Raw genomic sequence first — 25,955 nt, 5'->3', positions numbered from 1 at the left:
CCTTAAGTCATCTTCCACACAGCTGATAAATTGATAGTCCTAAGCAAAGGTCTGACTATGTTACTCCTCTGCTTAGTAAGTTCCAATGGTTTTCTATTGCCTGTAGAATTAAATGCAAACTTTGCTGTATGACTTTTAAAGGCTTTTCACAAAGTAGCTTCACCCTATCTTATTGTAAGTCACTCTTTCCCCCACACATTGCAATTGTCAAAATCATCAATTTGCTCCTTTCCAAAAAAACCATTGGCAGCTAGGCTTGGAGTCAGGAAAATTCACCTTCCTGAGTTCAAATCCAGCCGCAGACACTTCCTAGCTGTGTGACCCTGGACAAGTCACTTAAACCAGTTTGCCTCAGTTTCCTCATCTATAAAGTGAGCTGGAAAAGGAAATGGTAAACCACTCCAGTATTTTTGCCAAGAAAACCCCAAATAGGGTCATGAAGAATCCAACGTGACTGAAAAACAACTCATCACCAACAACAAAGCAAGCTGTTTCATTTCCCATCTCTCATTTTGCATGGTCTGCCCCATATGCCTAGAATGAACTCCCTCAAGTAATCTCTTGTTTCCTTCAAAGCTCCCCTTAAGTGCCACATCTCCCTAGTGCCTTGTGCTTTGCTCCAGGGAAATTAGTTTGTATGTACTTTGTACTTACTCTATATACATACATTTTACATAGACAATATAATTTCTTCATTTTACAGATGAGGCACCTGAGACTCAGAGAGGTTAAGTAATTTGTCGAAGGTCACAAAGTTTTTGAGGGACCAAAATAGGCTTAGAAACCAATTCTTTTGACCTGTATCTCAGCACTTTTTCCACTACACTACAGACTCATTAAGAAAAATGTTACATTACAACAAACACTGAAGCACCTACCCTATGAGAGGGATTTCCCAGATGTTCTGGAAGGCCCAAAGAAGGAGAAGGGTACATTGCTAGTTTCCTGGGCCAGAAACACCATTGTTATGTAGAACAAAGAGTACTGAATTTGGAGTCATGGGAGTAATAAGACTTAAAAATTAAAAAGGGCCTTAAAAATCATTAGGTCAAACCCATTCATTTTGCAGAACCACAGAATTTCAGTTGCAAGGGACCCTAGTAGAATCTATTCCAATGTATGTCCAAAAAGATATCCCAGCTACACCACATGGGATAAGTGGTTATCCAGCCTTTGCTTGAAGACGCCCAGTGAGGAAGATCTCATTACATCCAAAGTAGTCTGTTCCACTTGTAAATAGCAACCAGAATTTGCTTTTTTGCAACTTCCACTGTCACTTTTAGTTTTACCTTCTGGAGCCAAACCAAACAAGTCTAATATTTCTATGACCGATTACAGTACCCTTTTGTAAGCCTTGTTATATGAATAAATTTACAAATCAGGGAAGAAATTGTTTTTCAGGCCTTCCTCCTCCTATTTTTTGGTTCATAAAACCTACTGTGTATTATGCTTAGTTAAGGGACAGCTAAGTGGAGCCGTGGATAGAATGCCAGGTCTGGAATCAGAAAGACTCATCTTCCTGAATTCAGATCTAGTCTCAGACTAATAAGTATTAGCTGTGTGACCCTAGGCAAGTCACTTAACTCTGTTTGCCTCAGCTTCCTCATCTGTAAATTGAGCTAGAGAAGGAAATGGAAAACCACTCCAGTATCTTTGCCAAGGAAACTGAAATGGGGTCAGGAAGAGTCAGACATGGCTGCAAAAGACTGAAGAACAACAATGCTTACCTAGAGTCAAATAATATGAAGTTCTAAATTACGTATGTCAAATATAAAAGGCCTCTGTCATTAAAATACACGAGGCTGATTATTTTCACAGGAAGGTCATTCAATGTATAAACATAAATGTATTAAATTTATAACATCCATTTAAAGATGTCGCATTAAGACAGAAGGAAGAGGATACTAGGGAGGGAGATAAAGCAGGAAAAGATAATAAATAGGAGAAAGCAAGAAGGGGAAACAGACAAAGGAAGAGAAAACAGGGTAAAGAGAGAAGAGAAAAGGAAGCGCCACCTGAGGAATCTAAGACCCAAAGACATTAAGTGATTTACCAACGTCCACACAGCTTCATCTCAAAAAGTATCATTTTGACTCTAAATACAGTTCTTTCTACTGCTCATAGAGTCTCAAAGTTGGGAGAGAACTTACTCAAATCCGTATGTGAAAAAGAATCACTTCCTTAGTTAATCTGGATTTGAGTCCCAGTTCTACCGATGCCTAGCTATATGACTTCAGGCAAGTCACTGCTCCTATTTGGGCCTCAATTTCCCATCTGCAAAATGAAGGAAGTGGACTGGAAGTTTTAAATCCAATGATCCTTTGATTGAGGGCAGAAGAAAACCTTGGTGTTCAACAGCTCTTTGCTCATGCTATCTCTTTCCCTCAGTTTGGGGTGCAAATCTGGTGGCACCTAAGCCAAAAACCTTAGGGAAGTATGAGGTGATGTTATCCAGTGCCTCAGGGTTTTTTCTTCTTTACATGTCACCCTGATTAGTGAAAATGAGAAGTCCACTATCTGGGAAACAGAAATCCATTTCTGTGGCTTCCACCAAGAAGACAAAAACAGAAGCCATAGTGCCGCCATTCTGGGCACCACTGACAGCCAGCTGCCAAGGATTTGTCCAACTCTGCAGGAGTTCTTAATTGTTCTGTGTCATGGACCCCCTTTGGCAATCTGGTGCAGCCTATGGTCCCCTTCTGGGAGTAATGTTTTTAGATGCATAAAATAAAATACATGGAATTGGGAATGAAATCAATTCTACTTAAAGTTATCAAGTTTTTTTTTTGTTTTTGTTTTGTGTTTTAAACAAGTTCACACACTCTAACTTAACAAGCCCTGGTCTGCAAGGCCCTGGCCCTTACTCAGCTGTGCTATTCTCTAAACTGGAAAGTCCTGGCCTAAAGAAAATGTATCCACCCAGACCTGGAGTGGCTAAATCTGTCAGAACGCGGTTGTCCCTCAGCACAGAGGCGCGAAGCCTGACATCCCGCGCATGCCTGGTGCCGACCAGACGCAGGCAGGTGCGACTGAGACCTCAAAGGGGAGATGTGGGTGTGGGGGGTGGAAGATAAGGGAAACAAGTCAAGTCCTGCGCACGCCTGCGCAGACAAGCACCTCCTCCCCCCCGCCCTCGTGCGGTGGGAGGTGGCGCGTGACGCATGACGTATGGCTGCTGTGCGCATCCTTAAGTGTTGAGTTCTCGCCTTTGGAGTAGGTTGGGTACGGGGGAGGGAGGGGGAGGCGAGTTTGTTTTTTTAAGTGTGGGACGTGAAGGGGGAAAAAGAAGAGGAACAGGGCGAGAAGGAATGTCCTACGGTGGCCGCGGAGGGACGACTGCTACGGTTCCCTCACTGGGACAAACGCTTCCCACGAACGGCCTAGGGCTCCCCTTCCCCAGCTGGGCCGCACCTGGTTGGGGCTCATGAGGGGCATACACGGGCGGGGGCCCCCAGCGGCCTCCCCCGGGCCCTGGGCCTGACCCTCTTGGTGACCTTCCTCCCTCCGAGGGCCCGGCACCATGCGGCCTCCACCCTCGTTCCGCCGCTCCGGCCTCGAGGGACAGCAGGGGCCCCAGCAGCGCCGGCCCCCGGTCCTGGCCTCCGCCCCGCCGGCCCCCGGCCCTGGGCCCTGGGACTACCACCCCGCCGCGGAGGCCGCGCACGGTGAGCGAATCGACCCGGTCCTGACGAGGGAGAAGGCGGGAGCTAACCAGGAAACTCCAGGACAGGGAAGAGGGGCGTATCTGGGGTCGGGGTGGACATTCGGAAGAAAGGCACGTAGGGGAGGAGGGATAGTTGCCCGATGTCGATGGGGGAGAGGGAGGACCCCCATTGCTTCCGCTGAGGCCTCCTCTGCTCTTTCCTCAGGGAGCGGTCAAGGCCTCCCTGGTCTGGGTCTTGAACTTGGCTTTCCTCTACTCTCCCCGCGCCTTCCTTGCAGGGGAAGGCCCGGAGGGGAGCCACTTTTCATCTCCCCAGTGAATTGAGAGGGAAGTAATGTATTGGTCACATGGATATGTCATTTGGGAAAAAAATGTTTTTCAATTTCTCTTCTCTTTCTTAGCTTCTCTTTGGGCACAGAAACCAACTCAGAGTGGAGGATGGGATGCAAAAGTGAGATCAGGGTGGTTTGGTTTTGTTTTGTTTTTGAAAGAGTAGGTGGTCAAGCGCCTGAACCCTGACCTTTGGTTTGTATTTGTGTTTCTGCTTGCCTCCCGGGTTGTTTGAGGGGACTGAGTAAAATTAATTGAAGTGCACACTACTACTCTTCATTTAGGTATGGAGCACCAAAACTGATGGGGACGGTCTGTTCCACATAAAAGGCCTGGTCATAGTGCTTTTTCTTGTCTGCTTTACAATCCCAGTCTCTTGATGGGAACACATTCCAACATTTTTCCTCTTAAGGTCACTGCATCCCAAATGTAATGCCATAGGGAAGCAGAGAATTTCGGAACAGAATGAATCATTGTGTGTGTCAGGTTACACGTGAGTATTTCTGCTTCACAGGTCCTCATGGAGCAGAGGGACTGAGATTGAATATATTGTGCACTGTATTTACAAAGTAAATAACTGAATAATAATGTGTAAAGTTGATTGCATAGTGGGCTGTCTGAATGCAACCCACTTTTATGAGTAGGGATGTAAGATAATAAAAACAAACTCCCATCGTAGTGTAGCTAAAGATTAGCAGCACATTCGTTTAAAAATAAATGAAAACTCATCATTCATACTTAGAAGTTTTATGACCTATCATCAATCAGTAAACATTTCATACATACCAACTATGTGCCAGGCACTGTGCTAAGTGCTACAAAATGATTAAAATGCGTTTATCAGGGAAACTCAAGTGCTTCAAAAATACTGACAATTAAGTCTTCTTATACCTCTGTGTATCCCTTTTATAGATAAGGGAGGAGATTCAGAGAATGACTTTGTAGACTTAGCACATGGAAAAGAACAGGCCAAATGTCATATGGCTATATGAACCAAAGCCAGCCACTCCTCTGTTTTCTGAAAAGTTTAGTAAAATAATTTTATTTCTGTGGTATAATTATATTAAAAAGCAACAATCGACTTCGGTGTCAAAAGTTCTAGCTTTTAGTTGGCGATTCATCACAGTGTATCTCATGGTGCCTCACAAATTGATGTTTAGGGGAAAAAAAGAACTGTCTGTAAGCAAAATCAGTGATAAAATCTCCCAGTTTAACAATGGAAAGAGTAGTCCACTTTGTGACTTTGTTTTCATTAACTGAAATATATTGTAATACACCATTTTATGGGAAGAATCAGGCACCTGCAGAAGGCACTAATTGTTTAATAACAGTGTTGAATGAGGTCATTGTCGTCTCATAATTCTTGGAAATTGGCGTGTCTAAGACGTTGTGATAAAAAAGAGCAGCTAATAGACTTAAGTTAACTATGTCAATCAAGTGCAGTATCTTCATGAAAGGGAACATGAGGGATATTTATTGTCTAGGAGATCTGACAGGAGAAAAAAAGCAAATAAAGATATTTTGAAGGAAACAGACCAGATCAGGGTGGGGAATCTGCAGCCTCCAGGCCACATGAGGCCTTTTAAAAGGGTCCTTGGGTGCACTGCCTTTTGACTGAGTCCAAGTTTTACAGAACTATCCTTTTATTAAGGGAATTTGTTCTGTGAAGTTTGGATTCAGTCAAAGGGCCCTCTTGAGGCTGAAGGATCCCCACTTCTGGACCAGATGATATACTGAATCCCTACAGTGCTTGGGTAGAAACTGCATGGGAATTTTTAGCCACCACCTTCTGCACCTTGGAAGCAGGGAGCTTGTTCTGTTCTATGGACATACAAGTCAGTAGGTTTAAACCAGTGAGAGTTGCATTTTCTTTCTGTTTGGTAGGCTATCAATTTCATTTGTAACAGAACCTCATCTTTTATCCTTACTGAGATTTTTAAAAGTACTTTCAGCTTTTCCATAAAAAGGGAGCAAACTACAGTATTAGAAGAACAGTTTATATGTCTGCCACACTTAAAAACAACAAACTGTATTCAGAACTTGCAATTTTGTTATCTCATATAATCATACTGAATGAATAACTTTGAACTTAAGTGAAGCTATGACTGTGGCTGATTTTGTGAAGCTGATCAGATGGTTAAACTTATGCTTTGGGCATCTAAATTGGCAAAACATAAAATTGATTGATTAGTGTTTAGTGAATCCATAATCTATCACTAGTAGTGTGCTAGATCCTAAATATCAGTTACAGATGATTGCTTGTACTTGCTGAGCATCCTTTAAGTGCTTTGAGATCTTTGAAAATTGTAGCTATTAGTGATGGGCTAGGCATAGGACTAAGAGGTAGATTATTGTTGTTCTATAGAGTGAGAAACTTGCAAAGAATTAAAAGAACCAGTTTCTGTTTTGTCCTTCCTTCATTGTTTCTCACTAAATGCATAGCATAGCATTGTATAAACAGTAGGACGATGTTAAAGAATATGGGAGAGATTGTTTTTTTCCATCTACCCCCAAATCCCTCTTTTGTTGGAGACTAAGAGAAATAGGTCAGTGATCATTTTGGGACCTTTGTGGGGCACACTTTTTTTTCCTAACACTCCCGTAGACTAGGCATCTAGGTGGCTGGGTACATATTAGACATTAGCTGTGTGACCCTGGGCATGTCAGTTAACCTCTCCTGCCTTCAGTTTCCTCATCTGTAAAATGGGGGTAAAAATAGGACATACCTTTCCAGAGTTGTTGGAGGATAAAATGTAACAATTTCTGTAAAGCACTTTGCAAAGCTCTATATAAATGCTAGCTGTTGTTATTGATGGTGATGTTTTACCTTTTTTTTTTTGGTCCAGATCAGTGGTTTCATTATCTGTCAACAGTTTATCAACCGTTCTGCAATTTCCAGTCTTAGTGAGATGCCTAAGGCACTGAGAAGCTAAGTGGTTTGTCCTCGGTCACACAGCTATCTTATGTGTCAGTTTAAATCCAGGTTTTCTTAATTTTGAGATCTGCCCTCAATTTGCTAGACTATGGTTGCCTCTCTATAGTTTGCTTTCCATTAATTTATACTTTAGAATGGAGGGATAAAGCATTTAGTGCCCAGCCTTCAACTGTAGTCCTTAGGAGTTCCTTACTATGGATAGCACTTTTAAGGTGGCCCTGAACTCTTTAGGTTTCTGAGGGGATCCAAATCTGTCTACATTAGTAAGAGCCTGATTCCTACCCCTACTCTCATCCCACCTTCCCCATTGGATTTTAAACTCTGAATAGGTCCTGAGTCATATCTATTTTAGTATCTTCTGATGCTTAAGATAATATCTTGTGCATGTCAAATGCCTAATAAATGTTATCTCAATTGAACTAGAAAACCTCTTAGATATAATCTCATCCAGCCCCTTTACTTTTCAAGTAGGGAAACTGAAGTCCAGAAACATGAAGTGACTTACTTGTCGACAGTAAAAGTAACCTAATGGGTGATAGATCCAGAAAAGAGTAATTAGTACTTAGGGCACCTGGATTCAAATCTCCACTTACTGGACCCCTAAGCCCTAATCCTCATTTTCTTCATAAATATAATAAGGCAACCAGATCAGATGATTCTAAGATTCCTTCTAGCTTTGAATTTTATGATCTCTAAAGTCTAGAACTCAGGTGTTTTGACTCCCAGGCTACTATTCTTTCTGCCATATGAATTTCTTTGTGTGTTTGATAAGAATGTACAAATGTATTTAGGATTTATCTGCTATTTCTGGTAACAGATTGTAAACTTCCTCTAGGCAAAGACCTATTTTATTTTGGTTCCTTACAGCTGAATTGCTTTTTCTTTTTGTTGCTTTTTTTTCTTCCTATAGGCGTGTGCCTCGTTGGAAGTTCAGCAGAGAGTTCACAGGCCTAGGCTCTTCACTTCTGTTCCTTGCCCATGGATGATGCTTATTATGCACACAGTCTGTCCTCCTCTAGAACTCAGTAAGCCGTGGGGTACCCAATGCCTGTAATTCCCATACCCCGGCGTGTCCGGTCTTTCCACGGCCCCCATACCACATGCCTGCATTCCGCCTGTGGGCCTGTAAGAACCACTCATTTAGTGCGTACCAAGTACAACAACTTCGACATCTATTTGAAGTCCCGATGGATGTATGGATTTATCCGCTTCCTGCTCTACTTCAGCTGCAGCCTGTTTACCTCCATCCTCTGGGTGGCGCTCTCCATCCTGTTTTGCCTTCAATACCTTGGCATCCGCATCTTTCTGCGTTTCCAGTACAAGCTGTCCATCATTCTCCTACTGCTGGGACGAAGGCGGGTTGATTTCAGCTTGATGAATGAGCTGCTCATTTATGGGATTCATGTGACTATGCTGCTGGTGGGAGGTCTGGGCTGGTGTTTCATGGTCTTTGTGGATATGTAAATAGGAGGTGTGCATGCAGGCTTGGGCAGCTGTGACTACATCTGATGTATCCACTTTCTCCTTTGGTTTAATTTATTTATTTATGACTGATATATGTATATGCAGTATATAGATATTTTCTTTGGTAAAGACAATGACCTGTCTCTGAAATGAAATGACACAGGGGGAATGTTGGGTCATTTTTCCTTCTGTTGGTCTCCCATCCCAAAGATGGGTTTTTCACTATACCAAACAAAGCAAGTAGTGCCCTGATCAGAGGCAATATTTTTATTTGCTCTCTGACCATCTTACTGTGTTTGTGGCATAGGAAAGAAAAGGGCTGTGACATTTGTAAAGGCAAAATCAAGGCTCTCTCTCCTTCAATTTGCTTTTTGGTTCTTACCTTCCCCTCCCCCTGCTGCTACATTGTATTCCCCTTTCATCTATTTTAATGTAGTTTATGTTTACATTTAATAAATGTAGTACAGTAGGGTCTTCTTTATCAAGTCTGCACTTTCAGGACCTTGTTATAGCTTCCTCTTCTCCTCACCAGTTTCACATTTAGGGGTATTTCTCTCACCTAACAAAGGGATGGGACATGCCTCAGCAGTTTTGTTCTGTGTGCTGGCCAAGGAGCAGGCCTGGAAGTAGTTAAGTAGTTCCCTTCCCTGTGGGCCAAATGTCCACTTTTCCTTAGTGTTCCTAACCTTACCCTGTCTTAGGAAAATGTTGGACTCCACTTTAGTAACTCAATGCACTGCCATTAAACCACTTGCATGGCCCTGGATTTCTAGAATGTTTGCACAGGTCCAGTGCAAGTTCATCTTTCTTATATTAAACAAAGAGCTACAATTGAGAAATGAAATGACGAAGTTGAATACTAGTCTGAAACCTAGAGGGAAGTGAATAATTTTGTTTGATTGCAACCAGATTTGGTGTTTCACAGACCTAGGCCTGGTCTGAAAGCAAACTGAAGCAAACAGTGCCAAGATCTTCATTCAGGGAGTCTGGTCCTAATGCCATAGCTCATAGAGAGCTTTGTTTTCTGGAGCACTGTAAGTTTCAGTGGTGCCAAATGCAGAAGCTGGGCAAATATAGAGCCCTTTGTGCATTAGTGGCCAGGTCTGTAGAGAATGCAATATTACATTATAAAATATTTTAATCTATCCAAACTCACTCTTATGGTAAAGCTGATAAATGTTTTACTTGCTTTAGAGGGCATTTGAATTCATTTCTTTTGCAGAAACCTCCCAGAATTTGGCTTCTTTCTGAAACACCATAGTTATCTGAAATCTGTAGACAGATAACGCTAAAGCCGGTTATTTAGCATGGAAAATGTTTTATTTTAGTGGTTTATTTTAAAAAACATTCCTTCTAAATTTCAAGGCATTTGAATGAACATTGAATCTTTGTTTATTAAGGGCTTGTCTGCTCTGTATTTCCTGCCTTGGTTGCTATGAAAGCGTTTAAGACTTAAGATGAATTCAGGTACATAAAGAGATGCAGGAACAGATGGACTACAAAGGAACAAAGATCCCATTTTCATTAGAATACCTTTAAATAGCAAAGAAGGGAAGTGAAATATAGGAGAGGATCTTTCTTGAGGGTTTTTGGGGGTTTTTTGTCACCATACTCTATAGGTATTTTTATACTGTGGCTAGGATAACTACTTAAGGGAAGTAAGTTATTGAGAGGATAATTAGTAAGCTAATGTTGGTCACACATTCCCTGTCCAACTAAAATCATTATCTCTGAATTTTATGTGTATGTGTGATAGTCAAAGTGAAAAGTTACATTCTCATTTGACACAAGCCTCAGCACATATAAATAACATTTTCCAGGAGAAGGGCAAAAAAAAAAATTGACTGGAGAAACCCTTTTCTAAGCCTAGTTGTGAGGCTAGGTTGTAAGGAAAAGTGCATGTCATTTGACAAACTTAAGAAAATTAAAATCAGGGAAAATTATGATTGTAGAAAAACTTGCTCTTTGAATTTTTTTTTTAAGGTTTGCTTCTGCAAAAAATATGGTTTTAAGGTGGTTAAATAAACTAATTAAGCAAAGCTAGTTTTAGAAATTGATTATGTGATGGGCAGAAATGATAGCTTTAAATGCATTGATTTCATTTTTACTGCCTGCCAAAAATCTTATTGCACTAGTCATGCAGATTATTTTTTCTTTTTTTTTTCTTTTTTTTAATTCATTCAGCCTAAATCCACTAAAACATTCATGTCTTTGCAGTGGAGCTCCCTATTGGATGCACTGACTGGGTTCTAGTATGTGTGTGCATTTTAACAAAGTCCTGATAGCAGGAGGAATCTTGCTATTTAGCCAATGAATGTATAAACAGCAATGCAAGTGTTTGAATTGTACCTTGAATTGACTTTGGAACACCCAAAAAAACAAACAAACACAGCTCAACGTCTTGAGTGCCTGTTAAATTCTTTATGAGACGTACCACCTGCATTAAACTTATTTTTTTAATGTGTTGATGGAGTGATTGCTTATATTCAAATATATTTTAGCTATACTGTTTGTAAGGAGCTAACAATCAAAATTGCAGTTTTTATTGTTTTAAAGAGTTGTCAGGTTGTTAAAGATCTTTCTAGGCTTTTGGACAGTTTTATTACATGGGAAAAATTCTTGTATCTCATTTTTGTTTACCTGCCAACTCATAGGTTCTTTTCTTATTTTGAAGCAGTCATAATACCTGGAAATGTCATTTAAAAGAAAAGTTGGTTTAATAGTAAATCACTAAAAATTGCTCAGTACAATAAATTACAGACATAAGTATATTTAAATTACTTGAATGAACTTTGTCTTCAGGAAAAAAATAAGCTACTTTAGTTTCCAGCTTTTGACATCTGAAAATTTTTGCTGTTGAATTTACCTTTTAAAGCAAAATAGTATTGTAACAAGCTTAAAAGAGAGTACTGAAGTGGTTTTACTAAAACTAAGTAGGATGGTCTCAAGTGGCTGTGTCAGCTGTCTACTTAATTATATGGGAACAAATTGGATTATTTAAAAATGGCTACTTTTGAAATCTGTTAGTGGTAGTTCTTTCAATCTGCTCTAATCCAATAGGCCTTATTCTCTAGTGTAGTGTTTTCCCTTGCCTATCTTTAGATTACAATTGCTATAAATAATGCCAAGTTTCTTACCTAGTTAATCTTACTGCTTTCCATAGAAAATCAATTATTCTTATTTGTAAATATTTAGAAAGCCAGGATAGTAATCACTGTAGGATGCAAATACTGACAATTTCCTAGTAGGAGATTCCATCTTTTTTTAATTTTAATTTTTTTTTTTAGGCAGTTGGGGTTAAGTGACTTGGCCCAGGGTCACACAGCTAGTTAAGTGTCAAGTGTTCAGTCTAAGGCCGGATTTGAACTCACTTCCTCTTGACTTCAGGGCTGGTGCTCTATCCACTGTCCCACCTAGCTGCCCCTAGGAGATTCCATCATATGACCAATATGCTCATTCACTTTTATTTTTAATGTAATGGATTTTAGGTGGGTTTTTTGAAAGATAACATAAATTCAAGACATGGAATAAAGGTTTAGTATACATATTCAGCCTTATGCACTAAAATCTGAGAAGCTTCAGAATGCCTGTCTCCTATTTATTGCAGGATGACATTTGAGTGTAGTCAGGAGAAAATGCCAGTCCATTATCTAAAGGCAAGTGAGTTAGGGTATGAGCATAGTTCATAAACAAAAAAAGCTTAGGGCCTTCCAGGAAAGGCTTAACTGGCCAAGTTGGGATAATGAGAGCAGCCTAGACCTTTCATGACTTCAGGGGATTAGAGTTAGACCCCATCCACACATACAGCATGTTATTTTGGCAGAGTAGTGTTTGTTTTAGTTATATTTTGCCAGCTGGACACATTGTCCTGCAAGCTAAAAGAACCTTATGGTCTCTCTTCCTTTGACAGGTTCACAGTTTTACAAAGATTTACATTTCTTGAGGATTCTAAAGACATGCTGAGCTTTGACAAGTTAGAGGCTGGATATTTGCTAAAAGGGCAGAGTTATGCATCTTTCTTTGCCTCTACTCCTGGTATCTTTAATGAGCTGGACAGATTGCTCCGTTTTGCCAACAAATGTGCTATTTACTGTTTATTAGAGCATCCACTGTGACAAATAAACAGAAGACTGTTTCAGAGGAAACACTTTGTTGACTGATTAAGGCTCTCTGTTCATAGTAAGATCTGGGGTCCATCTGATGGCTCAGCAAGGTAGTTGATGCTACACTTAAAGGGCTGTTTGTCTATTCCCTGTATCATGAGGCAGGGTAAAAGCAAATCCAGAACGATTAGCAGAAAAAAAAAAGCCAGGGATGTCTTTACTTAGGTGAAAGAGACGACTCAAACTGAAGAATGCCAAAAGAGAGGCCGGTTTCCTGGGGAAAAGGTTTTCCTTTGAAATGGCCTATTTAAAGCTGATTTATTTGCTTGTTATGTTCTTTACACTACGCATGTAACATAGAGAATGACCAATATGCTTGAAAACAATGTCTGGAGATCCTGAATGATGCATCAGACATTTTGGGGAGACTGCTTTCAAGACAAAAACATGGAAGACAAGGAAATAAATTTATCATCAGTAGTCAGCAAGGAAGTTCAATGATAATCCAGACTACTAGTATAGTTTTTTTTTTAAAGAACACATTGTTAATTTCACATATAAAAGGTAAAGCTCTATAAATTAATCCAAGTCTTTGAGTGCCTACTTTGTTATGTCTCCTTTCCCCTAATGTTTGTGGTATGAGACTGGAGGAAAAGGGATGTAAGCCTAAACCATGGATCATGCCCATGCTCGGGGCTTTCTGGTTTGCCAGTAAAGTTTTATGTGTGAAATAGCCAACAATACAAGACTATATCATGTGGCAACTCTCACAGAAGTAATTCTCTTTTGTTTGGGTTTTTTTTGGTTGGTTTTTTTTTTGAAGTAATTCTCTTTTAAGAGGTCTTCTTTAGTATCTCATTGGTCAGGAAAGGGCCCACTTACTAATTTATACAACTCCGTATTTTCTATATGTCTTGTAGGCAGTGAGAGAGCAAGTACTAGAGTCTGATTAATTATACAGGACTAAAGAGAATGATTTATATTTATCATGACAAACATGACTATAATCATATAAGATAAACATATAGTCATAAGTGACGCAGCGTAAATGTGATCATTTAAATTTAATTGATTTCTTAAGCTCTTTTTAAAAAAGATTTTTAATTTGTTAGTGATAATTTAGGTGCTGTCTAACCTTGAGATGGGGAGATGGGCTAGATAACCTTTTAAGATTAGCTCTTTGCATTCCTCTGCAAATAGTCCTGCTAGATATCCTGCTTTCCTCAGGTCCCCAAGAACCTATGGTCTGAAACCCATGAATCCTTGGAATTTTGTTCAGTCATTTTTCAATCATGTCTGATTCTTCATGACTCTATTTGGGGTTTTCTTGGCAAAAATACTGGAGTGGCTTACCAATTCCTTCTCTAGCTCATTTTACTGATATGGAAACTGAGGCAAACAGAGTTAAATGATTTGTCTAGGGTCACACAGCTAGGAAGTGTCTGAGATTTGAACTCAGGAAGATGAGTCTTCCTGACTCCAGGCCTAGCATTCTAACCATTTAACCATCTAGCTGCCTATATAATGGCATACCTCCTCTTATACTGTCCCACTCTATGGGGCTGGGAGTTGGTGGGGAGACTGCTGTGGGAACTTTGACTGATTTCAAGTCTGGACCTACTCCTAGAATATTGTCACATGAACGATCTTGCCAAAGGCAGATCGGCGTAGCACTTAGGGTGCTGTTTCACCACCAGGAGACTAATTTTTCAACCACAGAATCTTATGAAAATCTCTATTCAGAGGCTGCATTCTGTAGGAAGCATCCACATCTATGAAATCAAAGATCTTTGCAAAGCATCAAAGGAGCAACTGGTTAAGCATCACCCTATTTTTCCAATTTTTTTTTCCATCTACATGGTCAGGGAGAGGTTGTAGGATAAATTGCACTGAACCTAAAAGGATGTGTAGGATTCATGACAGCTAGGCAATGCCAAAACTAGGTCATAGTGACTAAGACTTGGCCCTATGGCAACAAAATTTAGAGGGAGCTGACATCATTTGGGCAGGTAGAAACAACTGAGCTTAGCACCTAGTTAATAATAATAATTATTTAAAATAGGAAAATACCAGATGGCAGGCTTCTCCGGAGGGAAAATGAAGTGCTTCCCTAGACAAAGTTTTTGGTGGAGGCACTTTAGATAAACTGTGCTATGAGAACCAGGGCTGGATGCTCCAGGAATATGCTGTTCAACACATTGAGTACAGAGAGGGGCAGCACTGGTCCTCAGAAGCCCGACTACTCCCGGCCCTGCTTCCTGCTGTGTTCCTCTCTGGTCTCTTCCTTTTCCCTCTGTTCCACCCCTCAGTGGCCTTAGGGTATTCCCCAGGGTCTGGGTCTCATATACTAGGGGACCAAGGAACTTACAGTTTCTCCAGTCTCCCCTCCTTAGGGCCTTGTGCCACCCCAAACGAATTTGTTTGAAATTGATTTAAGGGTGCCTCTTGGCTGCTTGCACCTGGGCACATTTTGTGGTACTCAACTAGCATATCAGAATTACTGGCTATGCCTCTGCTACCAGCGCTAGAATCTGTAATCAAACCCTGCAGTTGTATTCTGGTAGGAGACTGATACTATCAGAGTTCTCTAGCACCCCTTTCTTCCACCCCCTAGTTCTTAATTCTGGAATGAAAAGAACAATCAGAAGCTCACTTTGGACTTGTCATTCAGTTTTGACGTGGAGGGGAGAGAAAGGATTGCAAACTGGGATTCTGCATCCCAGTACCTTGATATTGATGTTGTATGACCTTGAGAGAGCTTCCCTGTCCCTCCTATCATGTGATTGGAGGAGGAGAAGGAGGGTGGAGGGAGGGAGCTGGGCTGGTAAGGCATTTAAGTGCTGATTCAGCATTTTCTAGGGGAGAGGAAACTTGCTTCAATCTGCAGAGATGCCATGGATTTTTTTTTTCTTTTTTGACTTGGTATTTTGGAACAAATCCAATCTCTGCCTGCCTAAATGCATTCAGGAAACTCCTTCTTCTTCATTCCATAGCAAATACCACTTTTACTTTTTGAAATTTTCTTCTCTGATTCTGTCCCAGGCCTTTCTCTGCACCAAATTAGAGAATTTCCCCAAGCAGGAATGGCATGTTATGAATTTGTTTTTGCTGTCTTTGACTCCTAGTTCTCCCAAAACTTCACAAAAGTATCTTGCCAGCAAAACAGCAGAAGCTCCAAATATCTCCTCAGTTCTCAGAAAGAATGTGACTTCCTGGGGGCAGCTAGGTGGTGCAGTGGATGGAGCACCGGTCCTGAAGTCAGGAGGACCTGAGTTCAAATGTGGCCTCAGACCAAACACTTGACACTAACTGTGTGACCCTGGGCAAGTCACTTAACCCCAGTTGTCTAAAAAATAAACAAAATAATAATAAAAAAAAAAGAATGTATCTTCCTATATCTGAATTTTCTTCCCTGGGGAGTGCATTTTTAGATAAGATTGATGCAATTTGCTTTGGGGATCAGACCTCCTTTGCCTGTCTTCCCAGCCCCTAAAATCATTGTTGTTAAATCATTTTTCAGTCATGTCCAACCATTTGGGACCCCATTTAGGGTTTTCTTGGAAGAGATACTGAGTGGTTTTCCATTTCTTTCTCCAGCTCATTTTACAGGAGGGGAAACTGAGGCAAACAGGGTTAAGTGACTTGCCTAGGGGCATGCTTGTTAGTTATAGACAGCTGTGTTAATTGGCAGTATTTATCTGGCCTTAAGGCTTTCAGTTTTGGTGTTTAGGGGACCATTATGGTGACTGAGAGCAGGTTGGTGGGGAAGGGGGGAGATTGAATAAACAGTTCAAGAAAGAATTAATTAGGAATAGCAAATTGAAGTTGAGGGCCAACTATAAGCTGGTTCTAATTTACCACCGGTTCCAGTGCCAATGCTTCTGTCCTGAAAACTAATTTGAGATGAGAATGATCCATGTGAAATGCTTCACTACTTCTGTGATCCCCCACAGTGCTTATTATATCATGGATATCTGTCTTAACAAGCATTTATTAAGTCCCTACTCTGTGCTAGGTACTATGCCAAGTGCTGGGAATATGGAGACAGAACAGTCCTGGCTCTCAAGAAGCCTGCACTTCATTTGAAGGGAGAGGACAAAATGTACACGTATTGGCATGTACAAAACAAGTACTTATTGAGTGGGGTGGGGTGATGTGGGGAGAGAATCAGGAACACTTTATACAAAAAGGATGGCCTTACAATTTAATCTTAGAGGAAGCCCAGGATTCCTGGAGGTAATGGAAAGAGACTACCTTTCAGGCATGCTTGATACTTGGACAACTAGATGGTGCAGGGAATGAAGTGCTAGATAGGCAAGAAGACCTGAGTTCAAATCCATCCTCAGACATTAGCTATGTGACCCTGAGCAAGTTATTTAACCTTGTTTGCCTCAGTTTCCTCATCTGTAAAATGAGCTGGAGAAGGAAATGGCAAACCACTCCAGTATCTTTGCCAAGAAAACCCCCAATGGGGTCAGGAAGAGTCAAACCTGAAGGAATAACAACGTGCTTGATACCTAGGGCAAAGACTACTTACTGACTGGAGACCGAATGTCCTATGGGGAGAAAGGTGTGAAGACCTACCGCAGAATAATGTTCAGCAATGCTCAAAAAGTAGGATGGGGTAAAGACCTTTAAATATGAAATGAGTATATTTGATCCTCAAGGCTTTGGGAAAATCACTTTGGTGTGTGAAGGCTAGATTAAAGTCAGGAGATGTTAGAGGCACAGCAACCAGTTAAGAATCTATTTTGTTGAATAAATGAACCTCTAGGAAGGGCCAGCACAGTGGCAACTTCATCTTTTGACTCACCAGGTCAAAGATGTATGCTAAATTTGCTTCATATAGGGTTAGGGGCAAGAATGTGCCCTTACTCTATAGTTTCATACCCAAGTCTAGTAGTAGATGCTTAAACTGATGATCCTACTCAAAACTTAACCAAAATCAGGACAATGAGATAGTTGATACAAAGAAGCAACATAGAAAGTACTAAGAAAAAGATGGCTGGATTTGGAATCAGAGGATGTGGCTTCAAATTTGGACCGTCTGTGTAATACTTGTGTGACCTTGAATGAGTCATTCTTTGGGCCTCAGTTTCCTTATCTGCAAAATGAAGGGGTTGAACTAGATGACCTATACGGTCCATTCCAACTAAAATCTCTGATCCTGTGAACTTTGAGACCTTTGAAACTTATTAACTCCTTAAACAGGTTCTCAAGGGACTAGCTCCTAAAATTATTGCAGCCTGAGGAGTGGGTTGGAATTGGCTGCAATCCCAACATGTTCAGACCTTCTTTCTTTGTAGGAGCTAGGAACAATTAGGTGGTTAAATACTTTTGAAGGAGGATGATTAGAGTATTTAGGAATTGCTGGAAATTGAATTAGCTCTAGGAACCCATCCCTGGGGTCTTTAGTCCAGGGAGTCCCACCTTGAGTTTAGATAACAACAACAATCCCAGCTTTAAGGTTTGCAAAGCATTTTAACTGTGTTAACTTAGTGGATCCTTGCACTTTGTGAGGTAGCTGCTATTATTATCCCCATTGTACAGATAGCACTGAGAAATTAGGTGTTTTACCCAGGGGCACATAGGTAGGGAGTGTCTGAGGCAGAATTTGAACTTAAGTCTTCCTGATTCCAAGTCCCACACCTTTGTTGAGGTGACTAGACATCCTATATCAAGACAGATTTGGATTTGGATTTGCCATTGACATACACTGTCCCTTACCAGTTCTTCCTCTCTCCTTTTCTTTAGCTTTTCTAACATTCTTTTCCCTATCCTTCTTGATCTCGGGGTTAATTGCTTATACTCTCACCCCTACTGGTGGTCTGCCTTAGAGCAGAAGTACAAGGGTTAAGCAAACAGGGGCTTTTCTCCCAGCCTAGTATGCTTTTCATTGTGAAACAAGTCTTTTGGCAATCTTGTTTCTCCTGGAAGATTTTCACCTGCCCTCCTTCCCCAATTACCATATTCTTAGGAGTAAACAACTGGGAGTGGTACATCAATCCTGCCCTCCTCAAATCAGAAGTCACAAGACTTTATTAGATTCATTCTATAGTTACCTTTAAGTAACTATAGTATGATGAAAGACCGTATGATTTGGGGCACCAAGGGAACCTGGTTTTATTTTAAATTAAACCTCTGCAATTCTCTACCTATGTGACCGTGGGCAAGTAACCAGTGGCCTCAGTTTCCTTAGTTATAAAAAATGAGGGAGTTGGACTGGAGGTTGGACTCTCTAGTTCTAAATTTTAAGATCTGGAGGCTTGGTTCAGTACAAAGAGTTGCACTTGAAGTCACAGAACCCAGGTTCAGATATTAAGGCTGAAACCTAACCTTCAACTGTATGTCCTTGGGCAAGTCTCTTAACCTCTCTTGGCCTCAGTTTCCTCCTTTGTAAAATGAATATGTTGGATTAGATACCCTCCCTGCTCGGATCCTATGATCTAGTCATTTATTTGACAAATACTTCTTGTTGTCCTTTAGGACACAAAGCCAATTTATATTTTAACATTTGCTGAGTTCTTTCTTCATATCTACTCTGTTAGGTAGGTCACAAATATTAAGTGACTTGTCTGTGGTACCACAGCTAGCTAGTAACTCTTAGAGCTGGAATTTTAATCTAGATCTGTCACCAGGCCCAATGCTCTATCCACTGCTACTGGGTCCTAGGAACAAAACAAAGAGATGCTATAAGCAAGCTACAGCAAACACAATACAAATGATAAAGAAATGCTAAAAAGTGTAAAGCAAAGAAGTGAACAGTGGTGAGGCAGGGAGGATTCCTTGTAGATAAATCCTGAACTAAAACTACAGGAAAATGATGACCATGGATTGGTTAAGTAGAGATGGATTCTTCAAATTTCCAGTATCTGGTCTCTTTTTATCTTCGTCCATGGTCACAGAAAAGTCATTTCTTTTCCTCTGCCAGTCCCAGGGGAAAAAACATAACCAATCCAAGAGACCAACCCTCCTCTACCTCTCTCAGGCATTGAGTTGGGGCCTCCAGCAGAGAAAGAGTATGTGTGTATATATGTATGTATGTATGTATGTATGTATGTATGTATGTGTGTGTGTGTGTGTGTCTGTTGGGTGAGGTGGGGTATTGTGGAGGTAGGACATTGTTGCCCTACTCATGCTATACCTTTTATAGATAGAGAACATTTCTACCTCTGAGAGATGATCCATCAACCTTTCCCCAAGCCTCAAAATAGCACAAAGGGGAAAGAAAAGCTGGAGTTGGCTTTTATATGGCTAATCTTTCCTGGTGGGTTTAATAAAGCAAAGATGGGGAGCATCAGAACTGCAGGCAGAAACAGAAATGGTTATCTGAGCATGTACAAGGAAGTTATCAGGTCACTGCAGTTATCTGTTCCAACTTTTCCCTATTTGGGACATATTTGTCTCCTTATTCTTTCCCCAACCGCTTTTGTGTGTTTGTGTGTGTGTGTGTGTTTCCAATAAAAGAGTCAGAAGCTAATATGAATGTCTTTTTAAATGTCCGCAGTCACATTCTCTGTCAGTTACATATTTACAGTCATTCATTAAATTAGGATGTGTGTTTCATTCTTCTTTCTTAGAATATTAATGACTACTCCTGGCTGAAATGCCATATGAATATTCATTAAAAAATCAATCAAATCCTGTGTCTGCGATGATGTCACTTGAGCGATAACCGGAGCAGCAATAGAGAACACTGTGAAAAAACGATGAATGCCATCAGATCTAATGTTTATTGAACTCACTGTGGGTAAATCACAGTGGGGTTTTGTGTGTGCTTCTCTGGGCATGAGCGAACACTGCTCTAATTCCCAACTATTTACAGCTTCTGTGTGCACATTCCACCCTGATTATGAGCATGCACTGCTATGAAGCCTGCCTGTGTTAACATTCACGTGGCTACAATGAGTTTATCCAGGGAATTTATGTGAAATCATCCCCTCTGCATCCCTCAGAGGCTGGGAAGCTGAAGACCACAGACTCTACCAGCAGAACATACAATGGGGAATTGACACTCTCCTGAAGATTATCAGTAACAGTTCATGGAAACCAATTTTTTTTCCCCAAAAAAATTTAAGCCCGTATTTCTTTATGGTAAACCCTACTGCATCAGATATCAGATAATGAATAGGTGATATACTTTGTTACTGAAGTCAGCTGTTCATAATTTTATGATAATGGAGTCTCGTGCAACAGGATTCGACAGTCTAAGGCCAAGACAGAGAGATGAATGTGTCTGAATTCTAATTTCAGCTAAGCACACTGGTTTGCTGGGTAACACTGGGCAAATCACATAACCTTTCTGTATCCCAATTTCCTCTTCTCTGGGGTGGTATTGCTAAAGAGTAATTTTATATTATGAGATTTGCCATGGTAAGGATATATTCTTAAGAACATACATTTTGTGAGAGTACACCAAAATCTGCATTTTCTTTCACAACATGACTAATATGGAAATATGTTTTGCATGACTGCACATATATAACCTATATCAAATTGTTTGTCTTCTCGACGAGGAGGGGAAGGGAGAGAGGGAAAGAATTTGAATCTCAAAATTTTTAAAAATAAATGTAAACAAAATTGGTTTTACATGTAATTGAAAAAAAGTTTTTAAAAAAGGGAGAGGGACAAAAAAGGAATACTCCCAGTTTTTACCTTTTACTCTAAAATGTTTTTTGCTGAATTTGATGTTCAACATAATGCTCTTCTGAGAACCACTGTGATATAGTGTATATGAGGCTGGCCTTGGAACCAGGAAGACTTAGGTTTAAGTTCTGCCTTTGACATATTCTAGCTATGTGACCATGGGCAAATTACTTAATGGTACTGACTCCATCCACTTCAAATTCATATTATCAGTTTTTTGCTGGGCTTCCACTACTGCAAGGCAATCTTATATTCATTTCATGAGGAAAGCTGACCCTCTCCACTTAGGTTCTTGATCCCTTCCCTGGCCTATTTTCTTTAGGAGCTTACCCTCTCAATCATCTCTCATTCTTTTATTCAGTCTCTCATTATCTACTGATTCCTTCCCCACCAACTACAAACATGTCCAAGTCTTCCTATCCTTATTAAAAAACAAAACAAAACCATTTAACCTTGCTATTCTCCCAAACCATCAGAGTTTATCTATTCTTTCACTGCCAAATTCATAAAAAGTTATTCTCACTTATAGCTTCCATTTCCCTAATTCTGTTTATTTCTGGGTCCTTGCCCTCTGGCTTCCTATCCTTCCAGTTGAAGGAAACTGCCGTATGGTTACCAGTGATCTCTTAACAGCTAAATTTAGTGGACTTAGACATTATTCTTCTTGACCTCTCTACAGCAACCACTTCTTTTCCTAGAAATTCTTTCCTTCCTGGCTTCCATGGGCATTGTCTTCTTGGTTCTCCTAGCTATTTGACCACTCCTCAGTCTCCTTTGCTGGGCATTTTCTTCTTCCCATCTTCTAACTGTGGGCATACCTGAAGGCTTTGCCCTGGGTCCTCTCCTCTCATTGGCTTCCATGGGTTCAATTATTATATCTGTGCAGATGGACCCTCAACCAGCTGTAATCTCCCTCTTGAATTCCAGGCCTGTATTACTCCTTGCTGGGTAGCTCCACCCTCTCAAACAGGACAGGTCTAAAATTGGACTCTTACCAAACCCATCTCTCCTCCAATTTTCCCCATTTCTGTTGATGGATTACAATCCTTCCAGTTATCAGGTTTGCTACTCTGATCACTCTTGAACCTTCTCTCTCCCTCAGCCTCCACATCCAAACAGTTTCCAAGTCCGGTTGATTCTCCTTCCACAGCATTTCTCAAGTCTGTCTTCTTCCCATTCACATGACTAATATCCGGATTTAGGCCCTCATCGCTTCTCACCTGAACTGTTGCAGTAGCCTTCTAATTTTCCAATCAGCCCCTCCAAATTAGCTGCCCAAATACATATGCCTAAAATCTGACTGTTACTTCTCTACTTAAAAATCTTCAGTGGTTCCCAGACGCCTCTAGGATAAAATGAAAACTTCTCAGGTTGGCATTTAAAGTGCTACAAAATCTGGTTCCTGTTACCTTTCCAGTCTATTAGTCACCTTCCTTCACTTCATATTTCAAACTGGCCTGCTAGCTACCCCCTGCATGTGTACAACATACCACCATCACCTTTTTTCGTGTCTGCACAAGTGGTTCCAGGCAGCTGGAATGCACATTCTCTTCAGTTCTGTCTTATAGAATGCCTAGCTAATTTCCTAGGCACAGGTCAGGGGCCACCTCCCACAAGAGTGCTTTCCTGATCTCCATAGTTATTAGCACTCTTGAGGTTACTTTGTATTACACTGTATGTACTTTATACTTATCTAGCAAGACTCTTATCTCACTTCCAGAGTGAGGTCAGCTACATCTTCCCCTTCAGTGTTTTAAAGGTACCCCTAATGGGTTGGAATGATTTTTCTCTGATGCTATCACCTTACACTCCCATTCCAGTGAGTCCTCCCCACTGTTACCTGCCAGTGAATAGTGCTTCAGCTCCATTTAACCAATTAATATCAATTAGCTTTTACAAAAGGATATTTACTGTGAAGATTTAGCAAGAACAGAAGTCCAAACATTTCCCCCCAACACCTGAGGGCACACTTTCTCCACTCTAGGTCCCTGGAGACAGTGGGTTCATACTTAATGTAGTTCCTACATAGCATTAGCCCCACCAAGCTGACTTCCAAATGCAGCGTAGCTAATAGGGTCGTGTCTGCCTCTCTGCTACTGCTGGACTGGGTTGGGTAAGGCAGGTTGCTTGAGACTTTGCTCCTACCTCTCTGACTTCTGGCAAATCCTGGCACCAACGCCAGATCCTAGACTTCTGGTAGATCACTCTCCTGATCTTTCAAAGCTTACAGGGTCATAGCTATCTGTAATGTACATCATTTAAAAGCTGGAAAGAACAGATTTAATAGAAGAAGCAGGCACTGGACTCAGGTGGGGAGATAAAGGCCTGAGGCTTTTCCACTGAGAGCTTGAACACAGCCAGGCAAGAAGGAGGACCTCTCTAGCTTTGGCTAATTAGTGACTTTTTGAATACACCCCTGATTAGGCTATGCAGCTGATCGACTCAATGGTTGATCTTTTCATCATAAGGTTAAGATGCCAGAACCAGTTATAAAATGATAAAATGTCTGCACATGCTCCAAATCAGGGAGCAGAACATTTCCATTACATGCTATGCTTTTCCGGAAGCAGGCTGTCCTTCCTCTTCCACGTGGGAATTGCCTTGTCCTCCACCCCTTACACATGTCCACATGTCATATCCCCAAGTAGTACGTAACCTCATTGAGGACATGGAATGTTTTCATTTTTTGTCTCTGCCCCACCAACTGCCTAGCATAGTTCCTTGCACATAGGTTCTTGCCTGGCCTTAGAATTGAATTGGTTTTAATTAAACTCTCAAAGCCTCAGGCAACTCTTTCTTAAACATAAGTTGCCAAGGAATTGTTCATCTGTATCAGTAGAGGAAATTTCCATACCCGATGTTGACTATACTAATGAAATCATAGATCTGGACCAAATAATCATCATCATCAGGAGTTTGTCAGTAAAAAAGAGATAATAATTTTCCCCTTTTTCTACTGGCAGAAGGCACGTTTTTCCTGCACTCTCCTTATCTCCACGAGAAAAAGAGTTCTAGATTATGATACCTTAGGTTATATTGCATTTATCCTGGTAAAATGCTTTCCTATCCATCCTTCCATTTGTGCCTCACAATCTTGTGACACAGTAGAGGTGGTGCTGGTGAGCATAGATGTTTTCATTCCCATGGAAGATTCTTAACTTGGTATTAACTTAACCAGGATCAACAGCAGAGCTGGAACTAGAATTCTGGTCTTGACTTTTAGCCCAATGCTACTTACACTAGGTTATTTGACAAATTTATATTCCAATAACAAAAGAAACAAACCCCCTAGAGAAATATGCAGTTTAGAAAGTTATCACTCAGTTTCAGTCTGATGCTTTACTTAGTATAGAACTAACTCAAGCCCAACACTGGGTGTGTGTGTTTTTCTAGAAGCATTTTGTACAGAAATTCTGACATACAAGCAGCCCTTTATGGCTGCATTGCCTCACTTCCATGGGTGTGTACTGCCCCAAAGATTATTTAAATTCTTGTTTTAAGTTTGAATACATTATTTATAATAACACTGTGACATAATGGTAACATGAATTATTTGTATGTTTTTCAAATTGTACCCTGTAACCCTGTCAGTTTCCTCAGCTATCACAATGCATAAAAGCTTCCTTAATGAATACTATTATCTTTTCTAATGCCACAACCATAGGGCTGAATCAGCCCCTGAAAAGCAGGCATCTACCTATGTCATTATGCAAATACGTTATAGAAACACACTTCACAATTCAAACTCATTCTTTAACTGATTCTTTCCCTTCAGCATATTAGGATGGACGTGGGTTTATGTGCATATTTCTTTCTCTTTGGTTTTTATTCACCCAGAGATGCCCAGCTTAACAGAGAGTAGTTAGGAGGACAGGGCTTGAGATCAAGAGCCCTTACTCCCCTAATTATACAGGGTCACTTATTTACCCTCTTATTTCCTATGGTCTAGCTGCCTTCTAGGAGGGTAGAGAGTCTGTAGGAAAGGACATTGTATGTAGTTAAGGTTGAGAAAGTTGATTGGAAACCATCAATAGCATTCTTATTATTCCTCTTTAAAAATAAAAAATAAAAAAACAATAAACAAAACCCTAGGAGTCATGGAGGGAAGGACACAGAATCTACTTTAAAAAAAAACACATAAAAGAAAAAAAGAAAAAAAACCAACATTTGCTCCATTTCCATTTGTAGATGATTTGGGTCAGATAGTCACTGTCTGAGCTGATTAACCGGAAAGAAATGTGTTGTTCTTTGAATGTCTCCATTGTGTTGCATTACCGTTGTTTATGTTGCTCCAAGAGAAGCTTCCTGTGAGATAAGAGAAAGGAAATAAAGGAAAGATAGGGTAAGTGAAAGGATTAAACAAGAAGTTATGAGGAGTGGGTGACAGGAGCCAGGATGATTGCTTTTCTTAAAAGGGGACCTCAGCCTGTGAAGAATAAATACCCTGCCCCCCAGCTGGGTCAAGCTGGGTGCTCTCCAGTTTCTTCGGAATGGGGAGGAGAATTATAGCAGAGACTGATGTATCTTCACCTAGGCCAGTGCAGCATTTGTTTCAGTCATTCTGTCTCTGGCCTGACCTAAAAAGAGGAAGCAGATGTGCCACAATGGAGCTAGGATCAGACCCCCTCCATCCTTTACCCTCTTTGTGGAGGCTCCTGGGTGGACCATGAAGCTGGGCTTCACACAGTGGGTGATACACTTAATGGAAATCACTCTCACTCCTGTAAGAAGTGATACAGTCTGGAAACTAACACATTCTAGAGGAGTGCAGAGAAGTGCAAGTGATCAATGCACAGCAGATCATTAACGGAAA

The 25,955-nt window shown here is 40.7% G+C and overlaps 1 protein-coding gene across 1 annotated transcript; it reads left to right on the top strand.

The window, feature by feature from the left end:
• Nucleotides 1-3,151: 3,151 nt before the first annotated feature.
• TMEM250 (transmembrane protein 250) lies at nucleotides 3,152-10,857 on the top strand. The gene is made up of 2 exons (XM_020981872.2): nucleotides 3,152-3,665; nucleotides 7,840-10,857. Exon 2 carries the CDS (start codon nucleotides 7,974-7,976, stop codon nucleotides 8,391-8,393), a length of 420 nt encoding a protein of 139 aa, XP_020837531.1. The 5' UTR covers nucleotides 3,152-3,665; nucleotides 7,840-7,973; the 3' UTR covers nucleotides 8,394-10,857.
• Nucleotides 10,858-25,955: the final 15,098 nt, after the last annotated feature.

This window comes from Phascolarctos cinereus, unplaced genomic scaffold (assembly GCF_003287225.1).
Source record: "Phascolarctos cinereus isolate Bilbo 61053 unplaced genomic scaffold, phaCin_HiC Scaffold_2;HRSCAF=192, whole genome shotgun sequence".
Lineage (NCBI taxonomy): Eukaryota > Metazoa > Chordata > Mammalia > Diprotodontia > Phascolarctidae > Phascolarctos > Phascolarctos cinereus.
This window is presented reverse-complemented; position numbering and strand designations above follow the sequence as displayed.

Bases quoted from the DNA above. Each gene is read 5' to 3' on its own strand.
- TMEM250 (XM_020981872.2), top strand. From the start codon at position 7,974: ATGCCTGTAATTCCCATACCCCGGCGTGTCCGGTCTTTCCACGGCCCC.